This window comes from Octodon degus, unplaced genomic scaffold (genome assembly GCF_000260255.1).
Source record: "Octodon degus isolate 3935 unplaced genomic scaffold, OctDeg1.0 scaffold00026, whole genome shotgun sequence".
Taxonomy (NCBI): Eukaryota; Metazoa; Chordata; class Mammalia; order Rodentia; family Octodontidae; genus Octodon; species Octodon degus.
The window spans coordinates 14,160,163-14,172,451 of NW_004524602.1; the positions used below are offsets into that span (position 1 = coordinate 14,160,163).

General features: G+C 46.1%; 1 protein-coding gene across 1 annotated transcript in view; it reads left to right on the forward strand.

Moving 5' to 3' along the window:
- Positions 1-10,889, forward strand: part of Vps13c (vacuolar protein sorting 13 homolog C) — a 170,179-nt gene extending 159,290 nt beyond the window's left edge. The window contains exons 82-85 of the mRNA XM_023712656.1: positions 4,679-4,767; positions 7,171-7,294; positions 8,503-8,586; positions 9,051-10,889. Coding sequence (XP_023568424.1) covers positions 4,679-4,767; positions 7,171-7,294; positions 8,503-8,586; positions 9,051-9,155 — 402 coding nt within the window. The 3' untranslated portion in view covers positions 9,156-10,889. The remainder of the gene's footprint in view (positions 1-4,678; positions 4,768-7,170; positions 7,295-8,502; positions 8,587-9,050) is intronic.
- The last annotated feature ends 1,400 nt before the right edge of the window (positions 10,890-12,289 follow it).

Below are 12,289 nucleotides of genomic sequence, written 5' to 3' on the forward strand. Positions count from 1 at the left end.
AGGGTGGATTTTGGTGGCTTATTTTTTTATTTTAGGGTGGCATGTTACTTGTACATAACTGGTGAGTTTTTTTTCTGCACCAGAGCAAAGCTTTTTGGTGCAGAAAAGATGATGTTCAAAGAAGCCATAGGCTGTGTTCATTCAGTTAGCGTTGTTAGGTTTGGTTTCCTGCTTTGTAGCTCATTACTGGAATTCCACTGCTGTTTTTTCTCCCCAACAAATTAGTTCATTTGCACTACTTTGTAAATCTAGATGTATTCAGGTAAGCAACTGGAGGAGAGAAAGAAAGGTAATATGTAGGTACAGTTTGTTTAACCTTTAAAATTTTCGGTCTGTTTAGTTTTGTTATATTTCAACAGTTTATATAAAATAGACTGCTGCTTTTCCCATCACTGGCTTTCCTCCAAAGACATTGTATTAATATTTTCCTTCCTTGACTTTAAAATAAATGACTCTTAGTCATTTGTTTCCTTTGGTTTTTATTGTGCATATTCCATTTTGTCTTTTTGCATGCTTCTAACTTTATTTTCTTTCTTTTTATGCCTACACAGCAAGAACTGGAAATACAAGAGTAAATGTTTCCTATACTACTACTTGATACCATCCTTAAATCAAAGCAGAGTGTGGTACGGACTGTGGGAGTCAGGCTCAGGGTCAGCTGTAGTGATGCTGCCTTTGTGACTCTCGTCTCTGCTTGAGCTTTTGAGAGCAGAGTTGATTACAAATGCAAACGATAGCCTGTCTAGTAATACAGCATCGGGGTGAGAGCGCAGTGCAGAAGATGAAAGGTTGTAGGAAACAGCTGCTCTCCATTTAGTAGGTGAAAGAGTCCAAAAGCATATAATTTTACTGTCTTTTTGAAAATTTTATCTATGGTATTTATGTGCATTTCAGGAAAAATTGAAAAAAAGGATAGTTTTTATATTTGGCTTGTTGAATGTGTCCTCAGGTTTACAGGTCATGATGGCAGGCAGTAGATTCTTACTTCCCAAATCACTAACCTTACTCAAGGGTAAGGGACAATGAATTGTGGTATTTGTTTCAATAAGTAAAATGTGGATTGCTGAGTCTGTCTTTAGACTTTTTCCCCCCCTGTGCTTAGGACAGGGTCTACAGGGTCTCACCACCTAGATCAGGCTCGTAGTGATCCTCCTGTTTTCAGCCTCTGAAGCACTGGGGTTTCAGGCGCCCCACCTTGCCCAGTCTCGGTCGCGTCCCAGCGCGCCTGGGGCAGGCCGGCACGCACGCTGCTGAGCTGTCAGGCCGGCCCTTGTCTCCAGACACTTTTAAGTGAGAGTTGTCTCACAGATTTTGAGACTTTCCCTTCTCTCTTTTTTCCCCTTTTAATCCATGTTGTGTACGTGTTCAGTCTTACAGTTAGGCTTTTCAAAGATCCAGTCTCCTTGTTGGTTATGTTTGCTTTGTAATTTTTAGGTTTAATTAGTGTAAATAGAAAATATAAAAAGGTAAATTTTTGTAATAAATGATGGAAATGTTCTCATCTCATAGTTTATGCTCTACGCAAAGCAAACCAAAGTACAAATTTAGATTTTTAATATGTTGCATATTTGAACACAGTGAAACTGTTAACATACAACAGTTGTTCAGTTGAATTCTATACTTTTTAAAACTACACTTATCAAAATAATTAATATTTTGAATGATTCATTTTTAAAATGAACGCTTTACAGGAAACATGGCATCTAAAGGCCAGCTAGTGCAGGGCACACAGAGGAAGGAGAACGGCTGCTCTTGGGGCCGGAGAAGGGCTTCCGGGCCAGCACTTACCTGCCTGCCTGCCCAGTACGTGCGGCCCGGCCGGCCCCGCAGCACCCTGCCCACCCCGGCAACACAGTGTCCATCCTGCGGGACCGAGTATGACAAAACATAAGTGTGTAAAGTTGTTGGCCGGCTCCTCGCGCCTGGGTGCTTTAGGGAAGGCGAGGCTGGCCCAGCACCTGCAGTTTCAGTGAGACCCAGCGCGGTCACTGATTTGAGATGCTGTAGTTGTCTCCGGAGATTCCTGGATAAGAACAGGGACTTTTAATTTCCCTGGCTGTATCATGATCTTAGTGGGAATTAACTTTGGGGAACTTGCATACTTGAAGATTTTTTTCTTGTTTACTTGTCTTTTTGTCTAGCTCCTTGTTAACCTTTTCCATGTGGCTTTTTTAAACAATTGTATGTTAGAAAGTACAAAACCTCAAGAAACTTTATTAGCTTATTTAGATACAGTCATTTTGTCTTATTAATTTTTGTTATTGAACAGTCCCTTGAACTGTAATGTATTATAGTTACAAGAAACAATAGGATGTAAGTCACCGAGAGGACTTGGTGTTTTCCCAAGGGAGACCAGCCCAAGTCTTGGGCAGTAGGCTGCTGCACCCTTGTCTTTCTTTGCTCAGTTATTTGGGTAAGAAGTATTTGTTGATTATTTAGATTGTACTGGGTATTTTTACAAGTAGCACGTCCACCAGGGACCAAGTATAACAAAGGGTAAGTAGCAAAGAGGACGAGAGTGTGGAGTGCCGGCATTGTGCCCCTTACTGCACTAGACCCATACTCCGGTAGTTTATTTGGTCTTTTGATCCCCAATTCCTTCCTGCTGAGTGTTGCTCTGCCTTCTTTAATACTCAGATGTAAGGATTTCCCACACCTTGCGTTCCTAGCCTGAGCTCTGCTGTTGCTTCCCTGTTCTCCTAGGATTACTGTTTACTGTATGTACAGGTACATAACTGGTTTTATAGTTAATATTGTTTTGATTCAGATTATTCAAAATTTAAAATGTTGTTCCTTGCCTTTCCTGCTTGATTATATTTTTCATGTTCTTAGAAATGCTTCATTAATACTTTAAATTCATACATTACCATCATTTGGGTAGCTTTACATCATGTATTTTATTTTAAATTCATGGTATTAAAAATGTGTCTTTTACTAACAGTAATAATGTTATGATAAACATTAGTATACATTTTGCTTTTTCATATCTTGTGCTGAGTGCTCAGAATTAACTCAAAAAATGAGTCACTGGGTAACGGGCTTTTGCATCCTATTGCTGAACTCCTTGCTACATCGAGAGGAGGGAGAGTGGAGATTTTATCAGCGGCGCTGTTCTGCTGCCATTGGCAGTTGTCTTCCTCTGAACCCAGAGCGGGAAGGATTTCCAGCAGAGCCAGGGAGGCCTGCGGAAGCACGTCGCGGTGGTGGCGCCCATAAGGCTTCTGGTGCCCAGATGCAGAGTCTGTAACTGATGAAACGTGCTCAGATAAGAAGTAGTTCTTATTTCTTGCACTTGCAATTCTAAACTAAATATTTCAGCATTAAAATTTCAAGCTGAAAATAAATGCACATAATTGTTATATTCTTCTCTCATTTTCTTCTTGAAGAAATTGAGGCCCAGTTGAGCAAAGTACCTAGCTAATTCCCAGGTGCGCTGTGAGGCAGGGGCCCCGTGGTGGAAGCTGCCACCCCCCTGGAGTGCCTGAGGCTGAGCCGCAGGTCCATGCAGCTTCCTCTGCTGTTCTTGGCCTTTGTGACAGTCAAGGAAAGACTGGGAACCATCAGCTTGTAAAAACTTGTATTCAGGTGTTAGAGGAATGTCTATAGGCATGCACTCTTTGCTTGTGATTAGATGGCTTATATTTTCCTTTAATAATATTGGTATGCATTATTGGTTATAAAATGTTACGGTCTTATTTGTTCCAATATATTTACGTCCTGTATTTCTAGATGTATTATCCTCTGGTTTCATTGTATTATAGAAAATGTCACTAATAATAATTTATTGCTATTCATTATAATACCTTTTATTGTTTGTTAATGTGTGTTGACTAGCTCAAGTCAATAGTTTTAAGATAGTTTAAAAGAAAAATAAATACTTTAATGTGCTATTATTTATACTTGAATTATTTCATGCTTGTATTTCTCTATGGAAATGCATCATGCCAACTATTTTGAAATTTTAGTCTTCATGTTAATATTACCATTGCAATTTTTGTTAGAAATATAATTTCATATATAAATTTACTTTTCAGTATATGTTTAACCTGTACAACCAAATATTCAAAAACTGTCATTCCATTTATCTTGGAATTTTATCACGTGTATAGTATCTACTTCTGTATAAATCAGTGGGTGAGTCTTTCCACCCAGCCCCCCCAAAAAAATCTGACAAAAAAATATGAACTATCCTCTGAAAAATGTACAACCATATTTCCAAAATTTAAAATTACTTCAGGTAATTTATAGGCTCGCCCCAAAATCTTTGCTGTGAACAGCAGTCTGAGAAACATTGAAATGTCAGTGTAGTGGTTTTGTATTAGCATATGTTTGTTGTTCCTTAATTAAAGTGTTATTTCTGGTTGATGTTTTAAAATATCTAATTTATCACAGCACAAAATTTATTTTAACAGTATCACTTGCTATGCATTTAATACATAACTTTCTTTTAAAACAACAGTGGAAGTTAATTTAGAAATCTGTTATGAAAATTTTTCTGGTTTCACATGCCAGTATGTAGACTTGTACTTTTTAATTTTAATAAATTTGTTCCGAACACTGATTGTCCTTCAGGCATTTTATCGCGTGTGTAGTGTCTGCCTCTGTATAAGTCAGTGGGTGAGTCTTTGTGTTATTAAGCCCATAGACTCACCAACTGTGGGTCTTGCCTCCTTTCCAGAATCACGTGAAGAAGTTGGAAGGGGAGACCTACCAGTACCACTGTGCCGTTCTGGGGAGCAGGAGGACAGTTTTCATGGTCACGAGCAGGTACGAAGCTCAGGGCGCTCGGGTGACTTGTTTCGGCTCTCTGTCTCCCTGGCTCCGTGCCTTCACTGCAGTTTCTCTAGCCACGTGGGGAACTCCGCTGGGGTTTCGGTGGAGCTTGCAGCGAGTCTGAGTGTCAGTTCCGGAAGCTCGGCCGTTGCAGTAGCGGCGCTGCCTGTCCAGGGACGGGGACGTCGTGGGCATCTTGGAAGCCGACCTTGATTGAAGCAGTCTGTGATCGAGACCCCTGCAGTAACAGCGTTTGCTGCAAGCTCCTGGTGTCCTCAAGCACGTGTGATCATAGGATGAAAGCCGTCGTGCTGAAGGGGGCCTCGGGGCTGACTGGACGGTGTCAGTGCAGGCGCTCAGGGTGGCTCTGGGCCTCAGGAAGGACTGAGCTGGCGAGGAGTGCGCGCGAAGGTCAGGTGAAGGTGGCCCGGGTGCCTGAGGTGTGGGCGAAGCGGCTCCGAGGGACTTGGCTGGGGTTGGAGCGCCAACACCTGGGTGCAGTTTATTGTAATTGGAGGAAAAAGGTGATGGGCTTTTTTTTTTTTAAATTGAGCTTGACAACTTTATGATGTTAAGGTAGAGATGCCTCAGTGGTCCAGGAGAGAGAGATGGACGGATAGGCAGACACACTGTAGGACTCTAGTGACAATGTGGCCTTGAGATTCCCCTCGGGGAGTGTGTCAGATAGAAGAGGATTCCTGAGAGTGGAACTTCATTAGCGGTGGAGCGGTAGAAAGTGAAGGGGTTGCAGGGGTGCAGTAGTTTATTCCTGGGGTGGACAAGAGGGGACACACGGACTTAAAGATACTTGGGTTAGTGAGCTGCGTGTGGCATCCTGCTCTGTGACTCCTGGCTTTAGCTGTTAGCCCTGCCGTCCGCCTCTCATCTGGGGAGTGTGGTCCACCTTCTAGCCCCTGTGTGGCCGTGGGAGGGGTGCTGGAGCCACCGCAGGCACTGCTAAGCGCGGGCTGTGTGCGTCGGGCTTCCTGTGGTGCGCGGCTGTCTAACAAGTCCCAAGGTCCCAGCCCCTGTGCTGCTGGATAGTGCCAGCCTGCCGCCCTGCTCCACACCCTGTCGGTCAGCAGGGGCCTTGCGGCTGCTCCCTGCGGACCGAGTCCAGCGCTGCCCTCCCCGAGGCGCTCTGCGTGTTCTGCCGTGCGGGCTGTTGCAGGAGCTTCCTGGGCCAGCCCTCCCTTTGCTGCTAGAGCTGCGACCGAGCATAAGAAACTTCTGTCATTTCCTCTTGCTTGTAGATTAGAGTCAGCATTTCTTCCAGGAGGAACACCAGAGGGGCCCTTTATGACCTGCGCCGAGCTAGCTTTCTGCCCACGGGGTGTGTCGGTAGCCAGCCACAGACCTCGGTGCGCCTCGCGTCTTCCCTTCGCAGGCCCGTGTTGGCCCTGTGTTCTTCCTCCAGACGTTCTTCCTTCTTTTCCTCAGTGCTGATGTGGCCTGTGCCGGGCCATCTGCCCCTCTCCTGCACTCCAGGGGCTTCCTATCCCTTGTCACCGTGCTCCTGGTATTGTGCAGTGTGCTCACACGTATGTTTTCCCTCCCAGCTCAAGTAGAAGACGTGTCTTCCTTGTTTTTCCCACAGCCTCTATGTTTGTTGAAGTAGCAGCCCTTCTGCTCTCATTTGCTTTCTGTAGTAGGACCCTAAACATAAAACAGTGATATCAGTAATTAACATGAGCCACAGCCTGAGAGATCGGCGTGGGCACCCTTTAAAGACTGTTGTTGCTTTGTTTTATATTAGTGCTGTTGAGTGAAATGAGATTCTTCCTCCGTGACAGAGGATGTTAGTGTTCACGCTTTCAGACCTGGTGCCTGTCAGCAGGCCCAGAGCGGGCCTTCGGTGACGTGGGTGGCTTGTGACGTGTCCTGCGTGCCCCGTCCTGACTAGCAGCCGCGGGACTGACAGTGAGGAGCGAGCAAGGTGCGCTTTTCCAAGCAAAGTGCTTTCACAGGCTTCTGCTTTTAAACCCGCATTGCCGTGCACCACGGAGGAGTTCCCTCTCGGGGTTCTGGTCAGTCACAGCACGAAGTCACACTTTTCCGAGCTCTGCAAGGTTGGAGGGCTGGCAGGTTTTGAAAGGCCACCTCGTTAGGTGGCAGGGGTGCTCCTTGCTCGGGTGATAGTTAAGGAAACTTTCCGTGGGAGCACACCTTTTTTTTTTTTTTTTAATGAGCAGAATATATTTATTGAGAGAAAGAAAACTCCTGTCCCGTGAGAGGAGCAGGAGGGGCCCAAGCGGGTAGTTCCCCCACAGCACACATTTTTTAGCATCGATCTTCGTTGTTCTTAAGAGTGCTGCCTCTGCCGCCCAGCCGAGTGAGCTGGGTGAGAGTCGCGGGCCTCCTCAGGGCCTGTGTGCTTTGCTTTCTTTTGCGGGGCAGGCGAGTGCTGTGCCTGAAGGAGGTGGAGATCCTCGGCCACATGTTTCTGGACTGGCAGCACCCACTCGAGGACTTCGTGCTTCCTCCCACCGTGCGTGAGAACCTGCTTCAGATTTCAGTGAAGGTAAGCGAACAGGAATCAGACCTGCATTAAGTGGGTGAACGCGCGTGTGCTGGCGGCTTTGCGGCCAGCTGCACAGCGTGTGAAGGGAAGCTCTTGTCGCCCCTGCGCCCCGCTGGCCTGCCTCCACCTCCAGGCCCGCCTCCTGCAGCTCAGCGGGCTTGGGCTCGTCGCAGGTCAGTCCTGCTGTGTGCTCAGCGCCTGTCACCTTCCCAGTGCCCCGCCTCTGAGCACAGGAGTCTTCTGAAGGGCACCTTTGATCCAGAACATGACAGCGTAGGGACAGATATGATCGAGCCATTTGTGCCCCGTAATACTGGCAGATTGCACAGTGTGCAGTGCTAGTCCATCTAGCAGAAGAGCGAGGGTGCTCGGACACTAGCGTTTCCTTTTATGGTACAGTTAAACTTGAGTAGGAGGGTTTTTACAGATTGCATATGGATGCTTATTTTGTTACTATGTTAGCCATTTCTGGAAATAATCCCTTTTTTAGTTTTTAGGCCATTATTAAATACTTTGGTAAAAATAAAGATGTCTTGGCTAGCTGTGTTTTGCAGTCCTTGGCATTTGTAAATGCTCGTGCAGCGTAAGTCTAGGCAGCATTTTCACATCTTTCCTCCCATCATTTTCTAAGAAGGAGCTTTTAATTATATAGCAAATAACTAGAGTCGTACCTCGTATTTTGCTTGGTTCTCCACTCACTTAACTTGGAAGCATATTATTATATACATTATAAATATTAAACCACTACAAGTTGTAATTCCAAGTTTGATAGTTTCTGTAGCTGTCTTTGCCTTTCCTGCACACGCGTGGTGTCGTCAGTCCGTCACCAAAGCTGAAGCACTCCCCAGGAAGTTTAATAGAGATGAGAGCGTTGTGCGTGGCGCTTGCTTTCCTTTTCATGGAAATTTACAAGTAGAAAGGCGGCGGTGCCACTCCCCTCTGGGATTTGGGCGTCAGCTGTGGCTGGGTGAAGCACAGCGCTGGGCCACGCTTGCTGCACGTGCCTTGCAGTTCACACACTGCTGTGTGGCACCACACTGGGACTCAGTGGCTGGCTCAGTGTGCCTGGGGGTGGGTCCAGCACGGCCTGTGGTGCTGGGGATTGAACCGCAGCCCCCGCATTTGCCTAAGCAGGCGCTTAGAACTCTCAGCAATCTTACCAGCACTAGAATAATGTCTTTTTTTACCTTTTTTTTTTTTTGAAACAGGAGCAAGGTCTGTTCCAGAAAAAAGATGGTGCCGGTGCAGGCTGTCTTCGGAAAATTTACTTGAAGGATAGTGCCACAGCACAGGTAAACTGTGTTATAGAACCCTTCACTGGGTGTGGTGTGCACACATGAAATGCCACCTACCTCCTGGGGAGGCTGAGACCAGAGGATTGCACATTTGAGAATGACGTGGGTGACTTAAGGAATCCCTATCTGAAAACTGCAAAAGGGCATTGGACATGGCCCAGTGCTGGAGCACTTGCCTAGCATGCGTAGGGCTTGGGGTTCAGTTCCCAGTGTTTCAAAAATAATGCCCTGTTGAGGTTTTTAGTTGAAAAATTTTTTTTAAAGCTTGTTACGACTAATACCCATTATTCTCCCCAGAGCTCTTCTAGTTGCCACTCTGGGCGCCTACTAGATAGGCTTGAAGTAGTGTACAGGACCCTACGATGGAGAGACTGCCTCTGCGGCACACGTCCGCAGCTGCTGGGCCTGGGCTGACAGCGCAGCTCTTGTCTTCCAGTCGGTGACGCAGGCTTGTTTTGCAGAGAGCCTTCCGTGCGATTGAAGATGTGCAGGCCCGGAGACAGCAGCAGCAACAACTGATGAAGCAGGCGTCGGTGAGGCGCCTCCGGCCTCAAGTGCCATTGTAGTCCCAGGTTCCAGAGAGCTGGCCCTGGAGGAGAAGATCGCCCTCGGGTCCTGCTGAAGAGGACTTGTCAGGCAGTTGTTCAGTTTTATTGCTTGGAGTCGTTCATGCTGATTCCCTTCGCAGATTTTAGTTCTGCCTGCTAATTCTGTAATCACGCATGTATTAGTCCACCTGTCGACTGCCACCCGAGTGGGTCAGACTCTCGAAGAACTGCTTCAGATTTGGACTGGAATTGTCATTAACATATGATGTAAAAGGCAGCCAGGTTATTTTCAAAGTCTTCACCAAAGAATGAGTTTAGAATGACTAGTGTGCTCTGAGAGGGTTTAGCCAGACAGATGCTGGACACTTTAACACATGTAAATTGTTCAGTAATTGAATCAAGAACATTTTTGGTAAACTAGATAGTTGAAGAAAAACCACTAACGGGGGAAAAAAATACATGTTTTCTCTCTTTCTTTTCCAAAAACTTGTTTTTCTCCAAATAGCACAAGTTTTGCTGCTCATTTTTTTCCTTGTGCTGTGTAGAAGGAGTATTGGGAATCACTCCTGAAAACAGCTTTGCTCCATTGTCTGTAATGTAGCGCTCACAAGATTCTGAAAGTTATGTACATGTTTTAGGATGAGCTCCTGTGCACAATTGTAATTTGCTGATAAATGAAAATATTGCACTTTAGATTTTTTGCGACTCAGAAATATGTATAATGCAATATTTTTGTATTTCCAGAAGTTTTCTAGAAGGTAAAAGACTTTTAAGAGCATCATAAATTTACATTTGATTTTAGTGCTTAACAAATGCATTTTAAATACTGGGGAGAGTAAAAAATCTTGAATTGCTTTATAAATAAATAAAGTATAGGTTTATACAGCAACACTGGAGAAGAAATGTTCCATGTGTTCCGTGAAGAGCCGGTATGAGGCGTCAGCTCCCAAAATGTTTTGTCCTTTCTGCATCTTTCTTCTGAGACTTATTCTTCAAACTTAAAAAAAAAAAAAAAAAACCCAAAAACTGAAAAGTCTTTTATTTGGGTGGACCTTAAGAGTTATTTGTGGTATTGAACATGGAATTTGTTTCAGATTACTGAATCAGTGGAGAATGAAGAGGGGAAGGCTTGCTTGGGCCCGTGTTTGCTGCTGGATGGTGCAAGAGCTGGCAGCAGTGTATGTGCCCGAGCCTGGCCACAGAGCTGCCACCTCCAGGGCCACGGAGGAGCGCGCTGCCGGGGCCTGGCCTGGCTTCAGACGGACCTCGCCGTCCTCGGTGTGTCCTTTGACTTCTGGGAATGAAGGTGATGCACACATATAGAACTTCTGTCTTCAAAAACTGGGTTTCTTTATTAATGGCTAGTTGCAGCTTATTAAGACAGTTTTATAGCAGATATTTGCTTCTTTGTGCCTTTAAACATGACTTAACATGGAATAGATTATTTTTCTATGAATCACAACTATTGACAGCATCCTAAGTATTTAAAAATTACATTGTACTGATAGTCTGTTCTGTAAATGGATGTACAGGACATTGATCTAAGAGGACTTACAGAAATCTGTAAGCTCATTATCTTAGTTTGGCTTAGCAGTGAGTTTCCTACTATTTGTAGCATTTTTATTTGATTTAATCCCCTGAGAAAGAAGTAATCTTTGGTAAAGAATAGTAAGATCTGTCTTTTACATTACGAAATGCCTTCAAAGCCTATTGTGTATAAATCGTGAGAGAAATAAAACATTTGAAGCATTGTTTGTAGGTGTACTGACCTGTGAGCTTGTCAGACACTCGTGTACAGTTTTAATTGGTCTTTCCCTTCTCATCCTGCAGCAGGGAGAGTTAGAGGCCTAGTTTGCTAACTTATTTAAAAGCTGCTGTTCGGGGAAGGTTTTTTCCCGGGGCCCTGTAACACATCACGGGTCTGGGGCACAGAGCCCAGCACAGGGCTGCAGAGACAGAGCCTGTGCTGCACCGCGAAGCCCGCTGCTGTGTTTGCGGGGGCTGGTGCCTTCTGTGGGCCCGCAGCCCCGTGGGCCGTCTGGGAGACGTGGCACTCCTGTCCCTGGGCTCTGCCTGGAGACCCCCGGTGGCCATGCAGAAGCCTTGCCCGCCCGCGGAACCTGCTGTCTTCCCCTTGGTCGTCCTTCCCTCGTCCTCCTGCCGTTTCTCGTTTCCTGTCTTTCCCACGGGGCTCGGGCCACAGGCTGGCAGGCTGTCCCCGTAGAGGGCTCTCCAGCTGGAGGAGGCTCAGCCTCACGCCATGAGTCTGAAAGAACAGGAGGATCAAAATTAAGAGAGAACAGAGAAGCGGAAGAGTACGCCCGAGCTTTGCAGGAAAGCTCTCGGGCACAGGCTCCTTCCATATGCTCCACTGGTCAGCGTTGCTTATATTTTGAATTATGCGTGAGAGGGGATGCTCTGCTTTTGGTGCATGGAGTGCTAAGTGTCTTCACCCGGTGTTCCTGGGCATCTGTATTTTTCAGGGCTCCTAATGCGTTTCTGTTCTGTGGCCAGGTCTAAAAACGTACTGTTCTGGGTATAAAATAAACTCTCACTGTTCTGTGGATTTCAGTGCTGTTTAAAATATAGAGTTGCAGTTACTGCCTGAGCCACAAGAACCGTCTCTGTACTGGGGAGAAAACCAGGATCCTCGAAGGTTAAAAAGTTGCTCGTAGTCAGAATCCTCTGGGGCACAGCCCTCTTGGTTGGAAGCCACTGCCCCGATAACCCCTCCTGCCGTGACAGCAGGGGCAGTGGGCTCTGGAGCGGATTTGCTCAGGGTCCTCGCAGAGCGCGCTTCTCGTGGGCATCCAGCCTCCACGGAGTTGGCCTCGGCTCTGAGCTTACCCTTGGAGGCGTCCTCAGTCACAAGTCTGTGCCATCCAAGTGCCTGTGGGCTCTTCTGACCTGAAGATTTGCTCCTGCCTTGTGCTAATACGACTGCCTCCAAGATTCAGAAATTAAAAATCTATGAAACCCAAAAGACTGTTGGCAAATTTGAAACAAAATTGTTCGGCGGTAGAATTGGGGTGAGCTGACGCGGGCTATCGTGCCTTTTAGCTAACTGCAGACAGGTCTGGCTGCAGTGGTGTTAGTGTGCGGGCTATGGAGCGCTGCGCCCTGTTCCTGCAGCTCCTTACTTAGTGTCAGTG